This window comes from Orycteropus afer, unplaced genomic scaffold (assembly GCF_000298275.1).
Source record: "Orycteropus afer afer isolate SDZICR_OR568_19922 unplaced genomic scaffold, OryAfe1.0 scaffold00415, whole genome shotgun sequence".
Taxonomy (NCBI): domain Eukaryota; kingdom Metazoa; phylum Chordata; class Mammalia; order Tubulidentata; family Orycteropodidae; genus Orycteropus; species Orycteropus afer.
Window position 1 is genome coordinate 640,867 of NW_006922002.1, and position 24,891 is coordinate 665,757.

At 39.3% G+C, this 24,891-nt stretch overlaps 1 protein-coding gene across 1 annotated transcript in view; it reads left to right on the forward strand.

The window, feature by feature from the left end:
• Positions 1-24,891, forward strand: part of ARHGAP10 (Rho GTPase activating protein 10) — a 483,946-nt gene that overhangs the window by 37,959 nt on the left and 421,096 nt on the right. The window contains exon 3 of the mRNA XM_007953807.1: positions 22,545-22,575. Within this exon, the coding sequence (XP_007951998.1) occupies positions 22,545-22,575 (31 nt within the window). The remainder of the gene's footprint in view (positions 1-22,544; positions 22,576-24,891) is intronic.

Here is a 24,891-nt window from a genome sequence, read left to right on the forward strand (position 1 = left end):
ATCCTACTTCCGTAGTGATACTGCCTCGGAAACCCAAGGAGGGGTCGCTATGAGTCGGGGCCGACTCGATGGCACATAACAACAACAACAACAGGCCTAGAGAGGTTCCTTGCTGTGTTCTAGCATCAGAACTCATCTAGGTTCCTGAGGCATAAAGATCGATCAGTACAAAGTTTGTTCCTATGTGGTAAAGGTCAGACATAACTCTATTTTCCGAATTCTTCACCATTTCTGACACCTGCTGTTCCTTCCACAGCACTCTCTACTTTTCTGCTGGGTTTGCTAATTCATTGTAATGGCTGCAAAGAACTCACTGATCTACTCACAGTTACTTGGTTATTAGGAAAGTAACTCAGATCAGGATCAACTTGGAAGTCAGTAACAGGACCAGGAAGCACAAAGACGGGGCTTAGAAAGCTCCCCTGAGTAAGCATATCCTTCCTTCAGTGTAAGAGAACATCCAGCCAGGACATCTCTTTTAGGCCCGTCTCAGCTGTGCAAGCAGGCCCTTCTTTTGGCCATGCATTCTCCCTCTCAGCCCTTCTCGGCTGTGCATGCCTCCGTGCTTTTGGCTTTACCGCTGCTAACTGGCTCAGCATGTAGTTAGTATGCCAACCGGCTCAGATGCTTCTCTCCTAGCAGCAGCTTTCTGCCATCATCGCTGGCTTTTCCACCATCTCTACCCTTGGGCCCCCTTTTGGGCCCATCACTGCTGGCTCTGTCAAAGGGTTCCTTTTGGGACTGTTGTCATCTGCAATGTTACAGCCCTTGACCTGTACTGCAGCTCTTTTGAGGAGGTTCCTCACCTCCTCTTTATGTGCTGCTTTTCTTCTCCTTACCTCTAAAAACATCTGTGGGTTGGTTCCTTCTTATGTGAGCAAACCCCTTGTCAGGTTGAAGGCTTGGCCCTTCCAGTTGGATCACAAAGCAACAAGTACCCTTGGTGGATAGCAATCCACCCAGTCCTATTAGCCTCCCAATTTAAGCCACTGTTTGCACAATAAATTCATCAGTCCTTGCAAGGTACATAAAATAGTCTAGTCACAGGGAAAACTGTAGCCCAGGGCCAGACAAAAAGTATCAAACCATCAGGTTGTTTACTGTTTATTCAAGAAATGTCAATCAACCCAGGAGATTACCTTTAACAAACTCTCTGGGTAGAAAACAACCTAGGAGATCTCCCTCTCCTCAGGTTGCTTCTCTAAAGAACTAAGGCAAAGGTAACTCCTCAAGGCTTAGGGAAAGAAAATCTTCCAAGCTGTTTTTCCGAAGAACCCAGACAGAAGGCCACATAAAGGAACTCATTTCACCTGCCCAAGGGCACTCACATAAAAAGTGGTGGTCCCTTCAAGGCTCATTTGTATGTACTGAAGCCTTTAGTTTTGTAGAAGTACATGCATTATTATCATTGATGTAGCATTTCACAAACCTGATTTGGGGTATAACTTTGTGTAAGCCATAGGATTATGATGTTCTAGTGTTGGCAAAGCTTGCTTTAGGGAATTTTTAATTTTTCCATGAAGTGAAATTATTACCGTGTACCTCCTGCATGGTTTATCACCGATGGGTGAAAAACCAGCCAACCAATCAACCAAACCCATTGCCGTTGAGTCTATTCCAACTCACAGGAACCACATAGGACAGGGTAGAACTGCCCCAAAGGGTTTTGGAGACTGAAATCTTTCTGGAATCAGACTGCTACATATTTTTCCTGGTGAGCAGCTGGTAGGTTTGAATCGTTGGCCTTTCAGTTAGCAGCCAAGCCCTTAACCACTCACTGTGCCACCAGGCTTTACTGATCGATGGGCAAGGCCTGTGTGATTTATGCCCTTACAAGAAAACATTTTTCTTTCTTTTGTGGAATGGATCTTTGCTATTAATGCCAGTCTGGACCCTTGCTTAAATTTGCAACTTGTCTCTTGCCCCTAAACTGTATTGCTACTTTATTATCTTCATAAGTAATAGCTATGTATTTGTAGATGTATTTCATTCTTTTGGTGATATTTAACCCAAACTAAATTTTCTTCTCATTTACCCATGAGGAATCTACTATCCAGAGGTTAAGTATTTTGTTTAAAGTCACAGAACAAAGTCATAGACAATATCAATCATCAAGACATTATAGTCCGTTTAAAAATATTTCAAAGTTTACCTAATAATTATTGAATTTAGTAAATCTCAATTACCATGTGGGAAGCTGGCATTAAAATCCTGGTCTCCTGACGCCTGCTGTGGACTTGAAGGGTCTGTTGATTTAGCCCAATCCTGTTTCTCCATAGATGAGAGAACATACCCTGAGCGGCCACATAGAAATCTGCTTTGCCCTAGGTTCTGAAGGTAATTTGTAGTGTTAGGTTTATACTGAAGTCATGTTTTCTTGTTAGTTTGCTATGGTAGTGAATAAGTAAATGAGAAAGTAATAGTTTAAAGGGAGTTTTCTTTTTCCTTTTGAAGGTGTTTTCATCATGCTCACATCACGTTCATGTATGTTGAAAATTTCCAGCTGGATGAGAATGAGAAAACACCAGAATTATATTATTTAACAATTCACATGACAGAGTTATTGCTCTGGATACTTAATTTGAAGTTAAAGTAGAGAAATTATGAATTGAATAAAGATGATGTGACATTTTTTTATAGTTTGGAGTTTCCACTCATTTGCTACTACTGAGTCTAATAAAGATAACATTCTTGAAAAGTGTGGCCCCCCTCACCTTGATAAGGAGCTCTGGTGGTGAAATGCCCAAGGCATTTGACTGCTAGCCAGAAGGTCGGTGGTTCAAATCCACCAGCCACTTTGCAGAAGGAAGACGGGGCAATCTATGTCTGTAAAGATTTACCACCTCAGAAACCCAGTGGGGGTTGTTGTGAGTTGGAATTGACTCAGTGGCAGTTAGTTTGGCTTTTTGGTTTTCACCTTGATAAGGTGCCAGATGCCAGTAGACTGTCAGTTTCTTTAGGGCAGTATTTTTGTTTCGTTCCTCACAGATGCCTAGACCATGCCAAATGTCTTGTTGTGTGTCGCCAGGTTGATTTTGACACATAGTGACCCTATATGACAGAATAGAACTGCCCCATAGGGTTTCCTAGGCTGTAATCTTTATGGGAGCAGATCACCAGGTCTTCAGCAGAGCAGCCAGTGGATTCAAACCAGGAACCTTGTGGTTAGCAGCTTTGCATTTAACCATTGCGTCACCAGGGCTCCTGCCAGATACATAGTTGTTGTATAAATACTTGCATAAATGCTTGTGTGGCACTGGAAATCCCAGAAGCCGTGTGAGGTTAGAGGACACCAGAAAAAACAGATGAAGAATGTGAGAATCCAGGGTCTTCGATTCCTGTCTTGTTCCTGAGCCCCATATATAATAAGGCAGATAGTACCTTTTGTTGCTAACCCAGTCCGTCTTGCAGATTCCTTTGAGTACTTTATGGCTGATGAACATAATCAAAATCATAGTGCTCAGGAGATGAATAGGGATAGTGTCTGGATGGAAAGCTTTTTGGCCTCAGATGAGCTGATGAATCTTTAGAGCCCGAAAATAGGTCTAGGAGAAGGTGGGACACAGTTGGGATAGCAATTCTTCTGAGAACCCCACACTGCCTCTAGCTGGAAAGAAAAGCTTAGAGTGGTTATTGTCAGTTTGTAGCTTATTTCTTCTAGTTAAATCTCTATTGTCATTCCTTAATAATTATTTATGCTTAACAGGCTGAAAGATGTATACAAGCTTTTCTTTAATCTATTTCCTTATAGAAATAAATAATATTGATGAATTTTCATTGTTATACGTGAGTAAAAATAGAATGTTGGCTTTAAATTGTTTCACATAAAAAAATTAGAGGAAAAAGACAAAGGAAAACAGTTATTTTGCTACACAGGTAAGTTGTGCATTCTATTGTTGGTACAAAGTCCCTGAAGAAATAATTAAAATCACTTCAAAATGACAGCTTTAAATAAAACCCCTGGAGAGTAATGATAAAATGAAAGCAGACTTATTCCTTAAGCAAAATCGAAGTTGTAATAGTTGGAGTACTGTTATTATTAAGAAGAGCATAGTGTTATATTTTTACTTACTAAAATATTTTTCTTACATTTTTCAGTTCTTGTGACAAACTCAGTCTGCACGTTCTGTGTTCATGGCATCTCTTTCCATTTAATTTCTCCTGGAAAATTTCAAGGCAATCCGTTCCATTGGGCTGTTTGTAAACAGGAAGGAGGAGTATCAGTACTATGTTATCGAAAAGAAAGAGAGGGCTCTTTTTGAAAATACTGACACCATTGGGCTTTCTTTTGGCTGATTAAGTATTTTAAGAAGTAACTTTTTTTTTTCTGTTTAAGCACATTAAATACTGCCCTCCTGTTTTTCTCTATTCTTTGAACCTTATATGGTAGTAGGTAGTACTTTTCTATTCCTGTTTTAAAAGCTAGGCAATCACTAAAGACGTTGTCTCTGTGTGTGTGCATGTGTAAGATACATCTGAGCATGTGTGTGGGTGTGTTTGTGCTAGGAGCTCTGGTGGTGCAGTGGTGAAGTGCTTGGCTGCTAACCAAAAGGTGGGTGGTTTGAACCCACCAGCCACGTTGTGGGAGAAAGATGAAGCAGTCTGCTTCCATCAGGATTTATAACTTTGGAAAACCTATGGGGGGCAGTTCTACTCTGTCCTGTAGGGTCACTATGAGTTGGAATTGACTGGATGGCCGTGGTTTTTTGTTTCTTCTTTTGATGTTTGTAGTACAATGTGATTCAGCCTCTTTTGTGCTTTGCTGTATATTTTGCCCTTGGTTTATATTGCAGCATTTATCTCACTCACGTCTTGAGGAACAATGTTAACGGTAATGATTATTTGGCTGTTTGTAATAGAAAAGCCAGTTAACAGTGTCTTATGTCTTTCTTACATAATAAATCCAAAGTAGGTGGTGGTTACTGGCCAGTTGTCAAGGCTAAGGACTCAACAGATCTCTTGTCCTTTTCCTGATGGTGGTAAGTGGCCTAGCCATTACACCCACTTTCCCAGGGTGCCAGGGTAGGGGGAGAGAGGAAGAAGATAGGAAGAAAGGCTATATCAAAGCTTCCCCATGAATCTCTAATCAGCTTCTGCCTATATCTCACTGGCCGCAGTTTTCACATGGCTTCCCCTAGCTTCAAGGGAATGTGGGATGTGCTATAGCTTTTGCTGTAGAGGAAGACAAGGGTCAAGGAAATTTGAATGGTTGTTGAATGAGCCAATTTCTGAATCTGTCAAAAGTACTTTAAAAATTCTACAGCTGAGAATCTTAGTAGTACTTTTCCACTTAACAGCAATTAGTTGATTAACAAGTTTTCCCTGCACAATGTTAATGTGAACCATACTGTTATTAGTCTTAGGGAGAAAGAGAGGGTAATAAAAAAAAATATAGTGTATAGTCTTTAAGAAATTACAGTCTAGTCATGGAAATATGAAACACATGAACTAAATATTCTGTATAAATAAATGCTGTGTTTTCTCATCAGATTATCTGAAGGGGGACATTCAGGGATACCTGTTGTAATTAAAAAGGCCGCACGGAGAAGGTAGAATTGACTCTGGGCTGAGAGGTGTAGGGGTTTCTGGGTTAGGAGAGCAGCTTGAATACTCAAGTTATTTATAATGTTGTGGAAAATATTAGGGCCTATAGGAAGGATGTAGGAGCTTTGGTGGTTCACTCGTTAAGGCTCACTGACAAGTCAGTGGTTTGAACCCACCAGCTGCTCTGTGGAAGAAAGATAGGGCAGTCTGCTTCCATAAAGATTTACAGCCTTGGAAACCCTATGGGGGCAGTTCTGCTCAGTCCTATAGGGAAACTATGAGTTGGAATTGATTCAATGGCAGTGGGTTGGGCTTAGTTTTTTATAGGAAGGATGAGGAGCCCTGACAGTGCAGTGTTAAAGAGCTTGGCTGCTAACTGAAATGTTGGTTTGAACCCACTAGCCACTCCTTGGGAGAAAGATGAGGCAGTGTACTTTCATAAAGATGACAGCCTCGGAAACCATATGGAGCAGTTCTACTCTTTTCTATAGGATTTATGTGAGTCAGAATCAACTCAAGAACAGTGTGTAGGAAGGAAGAGTCTGGAAATAAGTTCAACCCTAAAACAGAACTAGAGAGTATTTGAAGTTTTAGAGCAGGATGTAGTGGAAATACGATGATAAAGGAAAACTAATCAGGTATTCCTGTGGGACCAGGAGAGCCTGGAGCCAGAGATGTCTGCTGGAGGGCTGTCCAGCTCACCTTGAAGGGGAGTGCCTGAGTCCTGGTTGTTGGTGTTGCAACTGGGGAGACAGAGAGAAAGGGAAACGAGTGGCACCAAAGAGAAACTTAGGAAGACCTAGGTAGGGACTTCTTTAGATTTGATGAAAAATGCAAATACGATGATAATCAGCTTGGCAAATGAGGAGAAAATTAGAGACCAGAACCAGAAAGTCATTGGAAACACAGAGCTGTCTAGTTTTGAGCTTTTTTGTGACCCAACTCTTGTTTCCAGTCTCTGTTGCTCTGTGTTGATCATCTTGATTTTCCTTTACTAGCTTTCCACCTAACATAGCATCACTTTTCTCCCCCTTCCACCCCTGATAAATTCTGCTCCTTCATAATTTTATTTTATGCATGGGCTTCTACTCTGAGTTTTCTCTAAGCCTCACTGTCTGCTAGGAGCCTAGGCATTTCTATATTCGTAAGTCATTACTCTAAGATAAACTAGTTGATTACCCAGCTGATTACTGTCATCCTTATTTAGGAGGAGATTTTTCTACTGAGTCCATGAAAGTTCACTGGCTAGGCTATTGATTGGTTAACCTTGTTCCAGTCAGCTATAGCCTGTGATATAGGACAGGATTATCCAAGCTGTGACCTCAGCAGGAACTGGAAGAAGAAAGTCAGGCTAGTTGAGGTACAGACACCATGAGTGATGTGTTCAGTACATGTGTACCTGTATTGGTTTTATAACTGTTTCTTTAGCAAAAGGAATTATTTTCTGTCTCATTCTGTAAGGAATCTGGTACAGTTAGGTATGAATAAACCTTTGTCTAATGCTTTCTTTCAGTATTGTATTTTATTTTTTAATAGCTTTCTTGGTAAGTAGTTCATTTATGACACAATTTACCCATTTAAAGTGTATAATTCAATAATTTTTAGTATATCACAGAGTTGTGCAACCATCACTGCATTCAATAAATACCTTTATCACCCAAGAAACAAACTGAGTATCCTTTTAGCTAATACATTTTGATGCTATGTTATTGCTGTTGTTAGTTGCCAGAGTTGATTCCAACTCATGGCAACTCCATGTGTGCAGAATAGAACTGCTCCATAGTATTTTCAGGTCTATTACCTTTTGGAAGCAGATTAGTAGGCCTGTCTTCCCAGGCGCCTCTGGGAGAGTTTGAACTGCCAAACTTTTGGCCAGTGGTTGAGTGCTTAACCGTTTGTACCACCCAGCTGCCTTTGCCTCCATTTTGCTAATACAGAAACAGAGGCTTAGAGATGAGATTACTTTTCTTTCTTTCTTTTTAAATTATTATTATTTTTATTCCCTGTGCCCTTCTTAAGTCTGTCTAGCTTTCCCTCTATGTGGATGCTGCCCCTCTGGTGTCTCATGGCTGATTGATCTAAGGGCTGCATCTCCCTACAGTAGCTGAGTGTATTGCCCTGAAGTTGGTCTTTCTGCTGTTGGGGTGAGAGCCAATCCGTGGAAATGAGTCCATTTCTAGGCCTGAAGGGTCATAGTCACAGGGGTTCCATGACCTCTATCTGACCAGTAATTCTGGTCATTTTTGTATTTTTGAATTCTGTTCCACATTTTTCCTCCCACTGTATCCAGGATCTCTAGTATTTGATCCCTTTCCAAGTGGTTGGTGTTGGTAGCTGGGCACCATCTAGTTCTTCTGGTCTTGGGATTATGAAGACTGAGGTCCTCATGGTCCATCTTATCCTTGAACTAATTGTTTCCAGGTGCCCCTTATTCTTTTCACTCTTCTTTGCTTCAGATGAGAGGAGACCAATAGTTGCATCTTAGATGGCTGCTCGAAAGCTTTTAGGACCCCAGTCGCCATTCACCAAAGTAGGTTGTAGAACAAGATTTTCATGTACTGTGTTGTGCCAATTGAGCATGATGTCCCCCAAGACTATGGTCCAGAGTCCTCAGGCCCAGTGATTCTCTCTCTCAAGGTGTTTGGTTGTCTGAGAAGTTACTCCAATCCTGTCTTCTGTTGCTTCTGTAATGTATGTGGCTAATTTTGTAGCACAAGTACATATATAAGATTATCTTCAGCTAAATCTGTCCTTGGTCTAGAGTATATTCCTGTTCGCCTACCCTCACCTGATCTTCTCACCTGTCTATGCATTTATCCATGGCCTGGTGTTTGGTGTTAGTGATAATGCAGTAATGTAATAGCTTTTCAAAGTGAGCAAACTGGCAAGACAAAATTTCTGAACCAAAGCTGATTGAAGTCTAATAAAAATATTATGCAAGCCAATTATATTTATAATGATATACTTGACTTAATCTGGTATTTCTAAAATATTATAATTTCTACAGCAATATATGTACAAATTATTACTGAGATGTATTTTGCATTCCTTTTTGTCAACCTTGCTAAATCTTTGGAATCCAGTGTATACTTTATATTTAGAACATATATTAGAGCACTTACAGCATAAATTGAAGAGGAATGGCATCACATTCATCATCTAAAAGAACATTTCAAGATCTGTCCTGTCACACTGTCAGTGATAGAATAATATCCGTATGCTTACAAGGAAGACCAGTTAATACGACTATTCTTCAAATCTATGCACCAGCCACTAATGCCAAAGATGAAGAAATTTAGATTTTTACCAACTTCTGCGGTCTGAAATTGATCAAACATGCAATCAAGATGCATTGGTAATTACTGGTGATTGGAATGTGAAAGTCAGAAACAAAGAAGAAGGACCAGTAGTTGGAAAATAAGGCCTTGGTGATAGAAACAACATCAGAGATCCCATGATAGAATTTTCCAAGACCAATGACTTATTCATTGGAAATATCCTTTTTTCAACAACATAAACAGTGACTATATATGTGGATCTCACCAGATGGAATACACAAGATTCAAATTGACTATATTATGGAAAGAGACCATGGAAGCTCAATATCATCAGTCAGAACAAGGCTAGGCACCGAGTTGCAGTCCAGACCATCAACTACTCATATGCAGGTTCAAGTAGTAGCTGAAGAAAATAAGGATAAATCTACAAGAGCCAAAGTATGATCTTGAGTATATCCTACCTAGATTTAGAGACCATCTTAACAGGTTTGACAACACTGAACACTAATAACTGAAGTTCATGAAGTTCAAATGAATTGTGGGATAACTTCAAGGATATTGTACAAAAAGAAAGCAAAAGATCATTAAATAATAAACAAGCAAATAAATAAATAAATAAAATGTGTAGGAACTGTCGAATGTAAAATGAATCTGCTTTGTAAATGTCACCCAAATCGTAATAAAAAGTTTTTTTTTTTTTCAAAAGTCATTTTTTTAAAACAGGAAAGAAAAGACCAAAATGGATGTCAGAAGAGACTTTGAAACTTGCTCGTGAATTTAGAGTAGCTAAAGCAAATGGAAGAAAAGATGAAATAAATGAGCTGAGCAGAAGATTTCAAAGATGGCCCAGGAAGACAAAGTAAAGTATTATAATAAAATGTGCAAAGACCTAGATTTAAAAAACCAAAAGATAGGTAGATCATGTTCAATATTTCTCAAGCTGACCGAACTAAAGAAAAAAATTCAAGCTTTTGAGCAGCAATATTGAAGGACTCTATTGGCAAGATAATGAATGACGCAGAAAACATCAAAAGAAGATGGAAGGAATACACAGAGTCACTGTACAAAATGAATTGGTCAGTATTCAGCTATTTCAGGAGGTAATTTTATGATCAAGAATCAGTGGAACTAAAGGAAGAAGTTAAAGCTGCACTGACGGCATTGGACAGCAACATGGCTTCAAGAATTGACATAATGCCAATTGAGTTGTTTCATCAAACGGAGGTAATGCTAGAAGTGCACACTCATCTATGCCAAGAAATTAGGAAGACAGCTACTTGGCAAACTGACTGGCAGGGATGCATGTTCGAGCCTAATCCAGAGAAAGGTGATCCGTCAGAATGAGGAAGTTATTGAACAATATCATTAATATCACATGCAAGTAAAATTTTGCTGAAGATAATTAAAAAACATTTGAAGTGGTACATCAACAGGGAACTGCCAGAAATTTAATCTGGATTCAGAAGAGGGGTTCGGAATGAGGGATATTTTTGCTGATGTCAGATGGATCTTGGCTGAAAACAGAGAATACCAGAAAGATACTTACCTATCTATGTTTTATTGACTATGCAAAGGCATTGGACTGTGAAGATCATAACAAATTGTGGATAACATTGAGAAGAATGGGAATTCCAGAACACTTCATGGTACTCATGAGGAACCTGTTCATAGACCAAGAGGCAGTCAGTTAAACAGAATAAGGGGATACTGAATGGTTTAAGATCAGGAAACATTTGCATTAGGGCTGTATCCTTTCACCATACTTATTCAGTCTGTATGCTGAGCAGATAATCTGAAAAGCTGGACTTTACGAAGAAGAATGCAACATTGGGATCAGTGGAAGACTCATTAATAAATAACCGGCAATATGCAGATTACACAAACTTGCTTGTGGAAAGCAAATAGGACTTAAAGGACTTACTGATGAAGATCAAAGACTACAGCCTTCAGTACAGCCTTCCATCTCAAAGAAAACAAAAATCATCATAACTGGACCAATAAGCAACATCATGATAAATGGAGAAAAGATTGAAGTTGTCAAAGATTTCATTGTACTTAGGTCCACAATCTTTGTCCATGGAAGCAGCAGTCAGGAAATCACATGATGTATTGCATTGGGCAAATCTGCTGCAAAAGACCTCTTTGAAGTGTTTAAGAGCAAAAATGTGTCTTTGAGGACTAAGGTGTACTTGACTGTAGTCTTGGTATTGTCGGTTGACGCATATGCATGTGAAACCTGGACAATAAATAAGGAGGACTGAAGGGAATCGATGCCTTTGTATTATGAGGTGAAGAATATTGGCTATACCACAGACTGCCAGAAGAACCAAAAAATCTGTCTTGGCAGATGTACAGCCAGAATGGTCCTTAGAAGTGAGTATGGTGAAACTTTGTTTCACATACTTTGGACATATTATCGGGAGAGACCAGTCCCTGGAAAAGGACATCATGCTAGGTAAAGCAGTGCGTCAACAAAAAGAGGAAGACCCGCTACTAGATAGATTGACATAGGGACTGCAACAATGGACCAAAATTAGCAATTGTGAGGTTGGCACAGAACTGGGCAGTGTTTCGTTGTGTTGTAGGTAGAGTGGCTGTGAGTCGGATCTGAGTCAATGGCACCTGGAAACAACAAAGCACATCTCTAGACCTGTCCCCTTTCAGATGTTAAATAGCCATGAGTGGCTACTGTGTTGTACAGTCCAGGTCTAGCAGACTTAAATCCCATGATCTTGCATCTGTATGCTGCTGCTTCCCAGTATTCAAGTTGCCACCCCTTACAGCTTGGGAGAATTACAGCAATACCTGCCTCTGACATTTGTAGAGGCTGAGATTTACAACAGACTTTGCTACATGCTCAGCTCGTTAGATTTTCACAACAACTCAGGGAGGTAAATATGTCAGGCCACCATACCTGTCCATTTAGCATAGTAATTTTACAGCTGACAGTATCCAGATCAGGAGAGCTTCAGAGGCTCATCCAGATTCACAGGGATTCTCTTTGGCAGGGTCAGGTGTTGTATGTATCCAGTTGATGTAAATCCACATCACACTGTGGATTTCAATACAGAGCAGAGAATGCAGAGAGGTGGGAGGGCAGGTGTGAAGGGGCCCTTCTTTTGTTTCTAAGGCTTAGTATAGGCTTCTAACACAGAGCATTTTTGTCTGTTTGTCTCCCCATCCATACTTGGCTTCCTGAGCAACTCATTCTATCTGGAACACCCAGAGTCTTTGTTAATATTTTCAGCCTTTGCTGATTTTGACCCCTCCAACTTTTCTTCTTGTTTTGAACACTGTTCCTCCTTCCCTACCCTGTTGTTGTTAGTGACTGACTCATGGTGTCCCCATGTGTGCAGAGTAGAACTGCACTCCATAATTCATATCTGTTACCACTTCTTTCAGATTGGATTCCTTTTAAAACATGCTTATTTCTCTAACGCCTCTTCTGTAAATTCCTTGTCCCTTGCATGATACATTAAAAACAATACAACAGGGTAAGAAGAAGTTAGGATAAGTTGCTGACTTGTTATCTGAGAGTCAGTTTATTAGATAATAGCACAGAACTGTTGTTAGCTGCCATTGCAGCAGCCCCAATTCATGGTCACTGTACGTGCTGTGCCCAGTTCTGTGCCATCCTGTTAAAATCTATAGATCTTTATTGGCTGACTTTCCAAAGCAGATCACTAGGCCTTTCTTCCTAGTCATTCTGAGTCTGCAAGCTGCTCTGATATTGACAGATGGAGGCTACGAGTGGGGAAGTGACTGCATGAGTTGCGTTGGCCGGGAATTGAACCCAGAGCATTGCCCTTAAAGACCTAAGTGAAGGAAAGATTTTGATATTTGTGACTGGTTTGCCAGTTTCATAATTGAAGGTGGCTGTTTTAGTTGCCTCTGAGTGTTATTGGAAAGCTCAGTGGCTGTGTGGATGGATGGTGGGGCTTTCTATGGCCAAGAGATGATAGTTCCTGGATGGCTGCTAGCTTGTCAGGTATGCATAAACTGTACGTGTTGGAACAAAACACTGGTGTGAAGATAAGATTCTGATTTAAGAACTGAGAACTGGAAAAGGGCTGTTTATGAGTAATAGTTTCTGAGTGGCAATTATCAGTTAAGTTTATCCTCTACACAATACCCTGGAGTTACATTTGTTTCAAGTTGTTTGAATCTTCTCTAGGGATTTTCCCTTTGAATAGTAATTTTTTCCTCACTGCCCATAATGGCATTTTGTGTGTGTTTGTATTTATATGTGGCCTTTTTGGCACTTTTTGGATGGGTGTGGTAACAGTTCAAGCCACGTGAGTTTGTGGCATTATTTTAGGGTTCCTCTTGGGAGCTCTGGGAGCATAGTGCCTAAGGCACTTGACTGCTAACTAGAAGCCTGGCGGTTCAAACCCACCAGCCACTCCTTGGAAGGAAGCTTGAGCAATCTACTTCCGTAGTGCTACCGCCTCGGAAACCCAAGGAGGGGTCGCTATGAGTCGGGTCCTACTGGATGGCACACAACAACAACAACAGCAACTCTGATGGAAAACATGGTATTTGTTTTGTTGTTCACCCCACCCCTTCCTTACCCCAAAGGAGAAGCTGCAACTTTCACTTAGGGAAGGAATGCTTTTGTTGGGGAATTAGCTCCCTATATCAGGAATTTGGATTTATCCTCTGTAAAATATAATTGTCTGGAATTGTGGAAGCAAATAGCAGTAAACAGTATGAATGGGGAAATCTATCAATTCAGAATATGTGGGCTAGTTTATCTTTCATAATACCGTGTTCTTTCCAAGATTTTGTGCTGACTGGTAGGTGCTAAGGAACTTTTAAGGTGACTATCAAAAGGCTTTTCTAGAACAAAAGAAGGAAAATTAAATTAGTTTAATAAAATGAGCAGCCACTTGCCTCAGCCTTTCCACAGCAGCGAGCAGCAGCATCTTTTCTTGTGTTCATTCGTTGACTCTGTTTTTCATATTCAAGGCTAGATTTAGAAACTGCTAGATTCTTCATTATTAAAAATTCTCTACCTTTGAAATTTAAACATGGTGCCAGTTAATATGCTTTTATCTTCTACAGGGCTACACTCATTACCATTGGCATATCTTTGTAAGTATTAGCTGGTAATCTGAGGGAAGGAAATGCAGATTGGTACCCTGGTAGGAGTTTAAAACCAAACCTACTGCCATGGAGTCAATTCTGACTCATAGCCACCCGCATTGGCTTTCCAAGGTGGTACATCTTTAGGAACAGGGAAAATGAGAGTTGTTGGAGTTAGGGAGAAGATGAAAAAGATAAATTTTTATATCTTGATTTAGTAGAGTGGCGTGTGTAGGGTGGATTGTTATTCATCAAAGAACAGATGTCTGCTGCTCATGTACCCTCTATTCAGTTTGCTAGGGGTTTAGAAGGTTAACAGTAGGCTTTTACAATTAAGGAGACAGAACATGAACTTTGGCAGGACATAAACACAAAGAAAATAAAATTAGAATGAGTTAACTAATTCATGATGTAATATAAAAACAGAGACTCATAATAAGGATGTGTAGGCTTTCTTGCAGGATGGATATTATGGGGCAATTCTCAACCCTCTCTATGCATTAGAATCACTTGGAAGACTTCTAAAAAATAATGCCTTTAAAGACATGGCTGAGTGATTCTATTCCACATGCTTTGGGGTAGAGGCTACCATTAATGTTTTTGAGAGCTTCTACATGATTCTAATATGCAGCTAGGTTTGAGAATAATTGGTATAGATCATGTATTAAGCTTTATGTAAGAAGTAATTCTTGAACTTCAAACAATAACAACAACAAAACCAAACTCACTGCAGTTGAGTTAATTCGACTCATAGTGACCCCTCCTTGGGTTTCTCAGGCGGTATCTCCACGGAAGTAGATTGCCCAATCTTTTTTCCGAGGAGTGGCTGAACCACCAGCCTTCTGGTTAGCAGTCACATGCCTTAGGCACTCTTGTGGGAATCAAAATCATGTAGGATGCTCATTAGAAATGCACTTTCCTCGAACTCTGTCAAGGGTCTGATGTAGTAACTTGGACTATGCTTTGAGAAACACTTAGTAGGTATAGAATATTAGGTGATAAGATCACTGTAACTGAATAAGGTCAAAAATTTCATGCAAAGTGGGACATGACCAAGATTCTCAGTGATGTGTAGGAAGGATTTGGAGGAAAACTGGGTGGAAAATTACCAAGGTATATTTGAGGTATGAGTGTAATTAGTTTTGGTGGGAGACTACTAATGTGAGATGATATTGGGAAGGGATATACAGCCTTGGAAACCCAAGGAGGGGTTGCTATGAGTCAGATCCGACTCCACGGCAGTGGTTGCGTTTTTTGTTTTTTTAGAGGGCCTTTACTGTCACTTTAAGAAGTTTGGGTTTTAATGGTTAAGTGCTCAACTCCTAAACAAAAAATTTGCTGTTTGGACACACCTGTCATTCCTAGTGGAGAAAAAACCTTGCAATTTGCTCCCATAAAGATTACAGCCTAGGAAACCTTATGGGGCAGTTCTACTCTGTCGTGTGGGGTTGGAATCATCTCAGCAGCACACAACAGTAACAACAGACTTGGAGAGACTAGAGGCTAGAAACCCTGGTCTGAGCTGGCAGTGAGAGTGCTAGGCTAGTAAACAAAGTCTAAAAGATAAGCACACTCGACAGCATAGGAAGTAACCTTTAACAATCCCTCTTGAAGTATGGAAGGTGATTCAGGAAGTGCTAATTTCCTATCAGCTGCAACACAGTATTGAAATAGTGACTTTTGAGCTAAAACCTGTAAACTTGTAATGAATTATTCAAGGAGACATTTGTTAAGTGCCTTTTATCTGACAGAAATGCTAAGGAGCTATAGGTTATTTTTCAGTAACATGCTAGAATGCTTGGTTGACCACATGCATGCACGTGCACACACACACATACATGCACACATACAAATAATTCCTTTAAACTTAATAACCCACTAGATATGGGGAAAAATAGCATCTACAACTTTTATTTGTGTACAGATTCCATTATAATGTCCAGTGCTCACTGGAAACGTTTTAATCAGGATAGTTTGCAATGTTTTTGATCATCTTGATTTGGCAAATGCAATTGTTTTGTGTTAGAAATATTACCAGAGTAGTGCTGGAAGGCTGCTGACTCATTGGGGGCATTTCTAAAATACATTTTTGGGCCATAGAACCTTTTGAGCATCTGGTAAAAGTTAGAGCTTCCTCCTTACAAAAAATGTGAAGATATTTGTAATCTTGGGAGCCTAAGGCACTTGACTGATAACCAGAAGGCTGGTGGTTCAAACCCACCAGCCACTCCTCGGAAGGAAGGTTGGGCAATCTACTTCTGGAGTGATACTGCCTCGGAAACCCAAGGAGGGGTGCTATGAGTCGGGGCCGACTCGACGGCACATAACAACAACAAAAATGTAATCTTGCTTATACTTTCAGGTCTTTTGAATATTCTGAAGGCAATTCATTATCTCTGTAGATGTTATATATTCAAGATTAATCCATAGAATAGACTGTGGAATAACTATGGTGTCATGCCATTACATTATGGGGGAATGGTAACCATGGCATACTCAGTTTTCTTTTCTGTTAGCCATAATTCATCATGACATGTAAGTAATTTGGCATTTATTTAGCAAAGAGCTTTTGAGTGAAGTTTGCATAAGTCACAAGAAAGTGTTTCCATATTCTAATGCTATAATTAAAGTATATGTTACAAAAGAGACTGTATGTGTATATATAATATATATATATATATATATATATATATTTACATATATGTATGCTATCTATCTATCTACCACAAATGTCACATTGTTAGGTTTCTGAAGTAAAACACAAGATAGTATTTAACCCAGTAGTTCTCAGTGTGTTTTCTGGGAGATGCTTATCCTTATAGAAAGAGGCAACATGGAAACAGTATCTGCAGTTAAAATTCTCTGTAATCCACAACATGTTCTATCCCATCTTGGAGATACATGTGATTATGTGAAAGGAAGTCTGACAGTAAAGAGACTTTACTTTGTTTAAATCCTTAAGTTTATTTAACCAGGATCCTTCTTCAAAAAGGAAAAAGATTGGGAAATATTAAATTAACTTATTTAATCAAAGTTGGCTGTGTGAAATATAAGTGAAGCCTAAATACATGTTATTGTTAGTTGTTGTCAAGTTGATTCCAACTCATGGCGGTCCCACATGCGCAGAGTAGAACTGCTCCATGGAGTTTTCAAGGCTGTGACTTTTTAGAAGCAGATTGCCAGGCCTTTCTTCTGAGGTGCTGTAGGTTAATTTTCAATAACATGGTCGGAGTTATATTTCAGTTACAGGATCTGAATCACCAACTTTTCAGCTAGTAGTTGAATGCTTAACTGTTTGCACTGCCCAGGGAGCCAAATATAGTTAGGTTGCAGAATTTAATTTTGTTTTAAAGCCATGTGGAAAGAACTGTGTTAGGCATTCTCAGTGAAAACTTAGTCTCTGTGCATATCTAGCATCAGAATTTTGATAAACATTGTGAGATGAAATCCGCCCATACAAGTCCTTTAAAAAATAGTTTTATTTGCTCCTGAAGAAGATTGACAGTACATCAGAGGGTACCAAGAATCTAGTTGAAAATAAAACTAAAACTTTTACATTTTTTCCCTAATAATATGTGGCTTTTGCTCAAGTAGAAACGTTTCTTCAGTATAAATTATAAAATTGGAAGACATTCATGATGGACCTGAAGGGATAGGGAATAATATATCAGAATGATTAAGATGGTGAGTCTTTAATAATAGAACAGATAAATTAGTATCCTTTAGTAGTAAGGGAGTAGATAAAAGATTATAGGATCATGAAGGATATTATATATGAATATATTTAGGGAGTATCTTTCCTCCCTAAAATGGTATAAGCCTTAAGGCAAGAAAATTACAGTGAAAGCAATGGATTTATTGCTTCTTAATGGTTTATTGACATATCAAACATTTACTAAACAACTGTAATTGGCAGGCCCAGATCATAGATGCTGAGAATTCAGGAAACCATGATATGGCTCCTGCCCTTACAAAAACCAAAAAACAAACGCATTGTCCTGGAGTTGAATTCCAACTCATAGAGACCCTGTAGGACAGGGTAGAATTACCCCTCAGGGTTTCTGAGGCTATACTCTTCGGGTAAGCAGACTGCCACATCTTTTTCCCACAGAATGGGTGGTAGATTTGAACTGCCAACCTTTTGGTGTAGTTGAGCGCTTAACCACTGCACAACCAGGACTCTTTAGGGCTTCATATTTTGGATAGAAGCTCCGTTTTCATGCAGTTGACTTCTGGTGTATTTTTCCTCTTTGGTCCCTCTTTTAGGAGCTCTGGTGATACAGTGCCTAAGGCATTTGACTGCTAACCAGAAGGCTGGCGGTTCAAACCCACCAGCCACTCCTTGGAAGGAAGACTGGGCAATCTAATTCTGTAAAGATTTATTACTTCAGAAACCCAAAGGAGGTCGCTATGTCACAATCAACTCAATGGCAGTGAGTTTGATTTTTTTTATTTTTTGGTCCCTCTTTCCTGAAAACTCGATCATGTGTTTATTATTTTGTAGCCTGTAAACTCTGTCCCCTCTCCCCACTGCTACTGCCAGAGGCCAGATTTTGGGGTGAATGAATCTTGGCACTATCTGAGCATGACAGTACATACATTGCTTTATTATATTGTAAAACATTTCTTGATAAGAATATACAAGTGGTTTTGAGTGTCTGGAAACATTCTAAACCTATTGTAAGTAATCCTAAAGGATCTACGATTAAATTAATTTAGACTTGTTAATGGATTTCTTTGCCAAGGTCTTAGTTTCTGTCAAAGCAGTCTCCCTAAATTAAAACAAAACAAACCAAAACAAAAAACAAAAAGAAAACTAATGCCATTAGAGTTTTGGATTTAATGAATTTACTTATTAAATTTTCTTAGGAACCAGAGACTGCAGCTTATTTCCATAAAAAATTATCCATTTTAAGAATTTCCTGTGCCAAGTTTTCCATTTTCTCAAAAATCATAATTTTTTACCCTACTATCCATTTTTAAATAGAAATTTTTAGATAGAAACTAGAAATGGAAAGAATTTGATGGTGACTCTTAGGTTTTTATTTAAATAGTTAAATACTTATAAAAGGACGGGGAGTAAATTAGTGGTGATAATTATTATTGTTCTCAGGAACTGGATCATACTTTCAGGTAGCACTATATGTTTCAGTACAAAGCGTTTCCTCATCATATGTAGTAGTTCTGTTTTTGCAAGAAATCATTCAGTAAATGTTCTTGAGGAAGAGGGAAAAATGAAAGTATCTATCTTGGCACAATTTTAAGGTAAACTCCTACATAGGAAGTAAGTATGATTTTTATAGCCTTGTACTTCCCTGTTATGTATTGTTATAATTATTTTTACAAACATTAAAAATCACGTATCAAAGTCATTTTTTCAGGTATTTGTCACTGTGCTTCTTTTCACTAGTGAATTCCCTACTAGTTGACTTTCTTTTATTCTGAAGTCTCCATATGTGAACAGGTTATTTCTACAGTGATGATTAATACTCATAATGATTGTCCTTAGGATCCACAAAATCCTCTTGAATCATCAAAGATTATATTAAGTGTAGCTTTAATATCGTGTATTTATTGTCTTCTAATTTTTTGAGAACTGGTAATCTATTTGTGATAATTTTTCCCCTGGTTAAAATGCCCCATTTCCTGATTGTTTCAGATAAGAAATGATAGGATACTGTCCTGGAACCTGTTGTCTATTGTACGTGGGCATAAAAACCAGTAACTGGAATTAAGAAATGTGTGTGGGGAGGGGAAGAGGGAGCCTGAAGAGACTATCACATTTCCCTAACATGAGCTAAACATAATTAAAATGTGGAGTGTTAGAAAAATCATCCTGTTTTTTTATGCTCATATTCCCAATAACAATATATATTAAAAAAAAGTCCAACTCACTCCTATTGAGTTGATTTGACTCATTCGCGACCCCTCCTTGCGTTTCTGAGGCAGTGTATCTACAGAAGTAGATTGCTCAATCTTCCTTCCTATGAGTGGCTGGTAGATTTGAACCGCCAGCCTTCTGGTTAGCAGTCAAATGCCTTAGGCACTATAAAGACATGAAATGAGGAAAGTAGGGTGGGAAAAAGTGTTCTAGAGATGTGAGCTGTGATCACGTAGAGTAGACTATTTGTACACCAGCCTCCTCTTCATCCTTGCCACCACTGCCTTAGGCCAGACTATCCTAAAGTCTAGGAGGTCTGGTAGTGTAGTGCCTAAGGCAATTGACTGCTAACCTGAAGGCTGGTGGTTCAAACCCACAAGCCACTCCTCAGAAGGAAGGTTGGGCAATCTACTTCTGTAATGATACTGCCTTGGAAATCCAAGGAGGGGTTGCTATGAGTCCGGTCCAACTTGATGGCACATAACAACAACAAAAACAACATCCTGAAGTCTCACCTGGACCATTACCTTTATGATGTAATTGGGGCATCTCTCTCAGATTTCAACTTGACTTTAATCCATAGACTCACTGATACAGTTAGTCTTTGTCAATTACCAAAACCAAAAACCAAACCTATTGCTGTTGAGTCATTTCCAGGTCATAGCACCCTATAGGACACAGTAGAACTGCCTAAGTAAGGTTTCCAAGGCTGTAAATCTTTATGGAAGTAGACTGTCATATTTTTCTCCTGAGGAGAACTGCTCGGTTAGCAGCTGAGTGCTTAACTTCTGTGCCACCAGAATCACCAGTCTTTACCGAACACTTACCTTGTGCTAGGCTAAATACTTACCTTAGAAAGAGCTGTTTGTATTTAGTCCTGGATTGAAATTCCAACTCTGTCACATGCCACTTATTTGATCTTGATCAAGTTACTTAGTCTCTCAGCCTCGGTGTCTTTTTTCTGTAGAGTAGTGAAAATATATGTGCTCATGTATTGTGAGAATTAAATGAAATGATATATTCCAACACCTGGCACATGCATTTTGTGCATACTCAGTCAATGTTAAATTAACTTCCTCCTCCATGCTGGAAGTGGGAGTAGAGTTTTGTTTTCTTTATCATTCTTCCAAGTACTAACAGCGTACACACAGTGAAAGTGCATTTTGAATATCTAGGTTTCTCTCTTAATGTGATTCTCATCTTCATCTGTGCAATCCAATGAGTAATTTGCTGTGAGTCTGCTTGTGGTCTCTCCTGGAAAGGTTCCTTCTGCCATGGTCCCCTGCCCACCAGATATGTCATTTCCAGTTTTAAACTAAGTTGGGCTCTTCTTTCCTTGCAGTTGGCAGGAATGTCCAAAGCTGTTTTCCAGAGAACAGCACTGGACACTGGCTCCCTGTCTCTCAACTTCTTTCAGCTTCTGCCTCAGTATTTTTCTTCAGTTCCTTCAGCTTGAGAAATGCCGAGCATGTTCTTCCCTTTTGGTTTTCTAATTCTAGGTCTTTGCACATTTCAATATAATAACAGACTTTGTCCTCTCGAGTTGCTCTTTGAAATCTTCTGTTCAGCTCTTTTATCTTGTCATTTCTTCCATCTGCTTTAACTACTCTCTGTTCAAGAGCCAGTTTCAGAGTCTGTTCTGGTGTGCATTTTTGTCTTTTCTTCCTTTCCTGTATTTTTAATGACCTTTTGCTTTCTTCATTGATGATTTGCTTGATGTCATCCCACAGTTCAAATGATTTTTGGTCATTGGTGTTCAGTGCATCAAATCTGTTCTACATATGGTCTCAAAATTCAGGTGGGATATAATCAAGGTCATGTTTTGGCTCTTGTGAACTTGTTTTAATTGTCTTCAGCTTCAACTTGAACTTGCATATGAACAATTGATGGTCTGTTCCATTCAGTTCCTGGCCTTGTTTTGGCTGAAGATACTGAGCTGCTCCATTGCCTCTTTCCACAGATGTAGTTGATCTGATTCATCTGATGAGGTCCATGTATATAACTGCCATTTATGTTGCTGAAAAATGGTAATTTGCAATGAATAAGTTGTTGGTCTTGCAAAATTCTGTGATGTGATCTCTGGTGTCATTTCTATCACCAAGGCTTATTTTCTAGCTACTGGTGATTCTTCTTTGTTTCCAACTTTCCCGTTCCAATCGCCAGTAATAATGAATATGTCATGTTTGCATGTTTGGTAAATTTCAGACTGCAGAAGTTGGTAAAAGTCTTCAATTTCCTTGTCTTTGGCTTTAGTTGTTGGTGTGTAAATTTAAATTTGAATAATAATAGCATTAACTGGTCTTCCATGTAGGCGTATGGCTATACATTATTACTGACAGCATTGTACTTCAGGGTAGATTTTGAAGCATTCACTGTGACGATGAAGGGCTATGCCTTTCTTCTTCAATTTGTCTTTTCTGGAATAGTAGATCATATGGTTGTCTGATTCAAAATGGCCAAAACCAATCCATATCAATTCACTAAAGCCTAGGAGATTGATCTTTATGCATTCCATTTCATTTTTGACAACTTCCAATTTTCCTACATTCATACTTTGTACATTCCACACTTGACTGCTAACGAGAAGGCTGGCAGTTCAAACCCACCAGGCACTCCTCGGAAGAAAGATGGGTCAATCTACTTCCATAGTGATGCTGCCTCGGAAACCCAAGGAGGGGTTGCTATGAGTCGGGTCCAACTCTATGGCAAACAACAACAGCAACAACAACAGCATTCCAATTAATGGATTTTTGCAGCTGTTTCTTCTGAAAAGTTTACTCAATCTATGTCATTAAGGTCAACTCTACTTTGAGGAGGCAGCTCTTCCCCAGTCATATTTTGAGTGCTTTCTGACCTCAGGGGCTCATCGTCTGGCACTATATCAGACAGGGCTATTTCAGGGCTTATTTATAAAGTTTTCTAGTAATATATCAGAATGTGTTTCACTGCTATTCATATGGTTTTCACTCGCCAATTCTTTGAGAAGTGGATGGCCCCTTCCTTCTTCTGAATAATATCAGTGGACAGCATTGAGAAGAATGGGAACAGAACAGTTAATTGTGCTCATGAGGAAACTGTATATAGACGAAGAGGGTATTGTTCAACTAGAACAAGGGGAAACTATATGGTTTAAAATCAGGAAAGGCGTGCGTCAGTGTTGTGTCTTTCACCATACTTATTGAATCTGTATGCTGAACAAATAATCTGAGAAGCTGGACTATATGAAGAAGAACATGGCATCAGGATTGGAGGAAGCCTCACTAACAACCTGTAATATGTAGACGACACAACTTTGCTTGCTGAAAGTGAAGATGACTTCAAGCACTTACTGTTGAAAATTAAAGATACGGATTCCACCTCAGCGTTGATAAAGAAAACAAAAATCCTCACAACTGGACCAATAAGAAATATTATGATAAATGGAGAAAAGATTGAAGTAAGATTTCATGTTACTTGGATTCACAATCAACACTCCTCATTGGGCAAATCTGCTGTAAAGGTTAAACAAACAAAAAACCAAAAATAAAACTCACTGCCATCAAGTTGATTCTGACTTATAGTGAGCCCCATTGGGTTTCCAAGCCTGTAAATCTTTATGGAAGTAGATTGCCCCATCTTCCTTTCGCAGAGTGGCTGGTGGGTTTGAACCACTGACCTGGTTAGCAGCAGAAGTGCTTTATTCACTACACCACCAGAGTTCCATCTGCTGTAAAAGACCTCTTTAAAGTGCTAAAGACCGAAGACGTCTCTTTGAAGACTAAGGTGTGCCTAACCCAAGCCATGGTATTTTCATTAGCCTCCTATGCATGTGAAAGTTGGACAGTGGATAAGGAAGACTGAAGAAGAGTTGATGCTTTTTAGTTGTAGTTTTGGGGAAGAGTACGAGAAGTACCATGGCCTGCTAGAAAAATGAACAAATCTGTCCTGGAAGAAGTGCAGCCAGAATGCTTCTTGGAGGTGAGAATGGCCAGACTTCATCTCACCTACTTTGGTCATACTGTCAGAAGGGACCATTCCCTGGAGAAGGACATCATGCTTGCTAAAGTGGAGGGTCAACGAAAAAGGGGAAGGCCCTCAACAAGATGAATTGGCACAGTGGCTACAACAATGGGCTTAGGTATAGCAAGCATTGTGAAGTTGGCACAGGACTCTGGGCAGCGTTTTGTTCTGTTGTACTTAGGGTCACTGTGAGTCAGAGCCGACTCAGTGGCATATAATAACAACAATAACAACCTAGACGTAGTATGTGTGTGCCAATTGCCACTTTTCAGATTTAATAGTTTGTGTTTTTTAAACTGGCTTTGTTCTTCTTCCCTCACTTGGCAGTTTTTCCCTCATGGTTCCACACACCCAGATTGGAAGTTAAGGGCAAGGTAAGATAGGTGAGTGAGAAAGCAACATTAAAGTAAAATGAGCAGGGGGCGGGAGTGCATGGAAGGATGGACACAGGGAAGAGGTAACTATCGGGAGGAAGTGGAAGGGGAGCTGTAGCATTGGGGTAAATTGTAGTCAATAACATCATGAGACAAAGTGTATGTGAACTGCTGTATGGAAAGTGAATTTGCTCTGTAAACTTTCACCCAAATCACAATGAAAAAAAAAAAAATGAGCACAGGCTTGGAATAACTTACTTTCTTTTTTGGTCCAGGCTGTACCATGTGGCATGTGCCTCATGGTGTGTGAGCTGTAATTCCTCTGAGAATGCTCTCTTGCAGGATAATGTTTGACAGGACATTAGCAGTTGTTTATCACTAAGAGAATTCCAGATAAAAAACATAAGAGTTTAAAGTGCTAGCATATAAGTTATAAAAAAAAAATCTTTTAATTTGTTTATTTCTAGAGGAAAATATGTGTTTTATAAATGGTATTTACAAAGATGTTACAGACATTTTCATTATTAACTGCGAGGAGTTTCCCGTAGCGTTCTCTCAAGTCAAGGGGTTACTAAATGTAGTTTTCCAATTGGAGTTTGGTTTCCTGAAAGCTATTCTTGGTGTAGTAGATGAGTGCAGCTGTTCATATCTCTTAGTTTTTCAGTTTGAGTCATTGGGTGGGCGGAACTGATTAGAATTCCAAAAGCAATACATATAGGCAGTTAGGTGG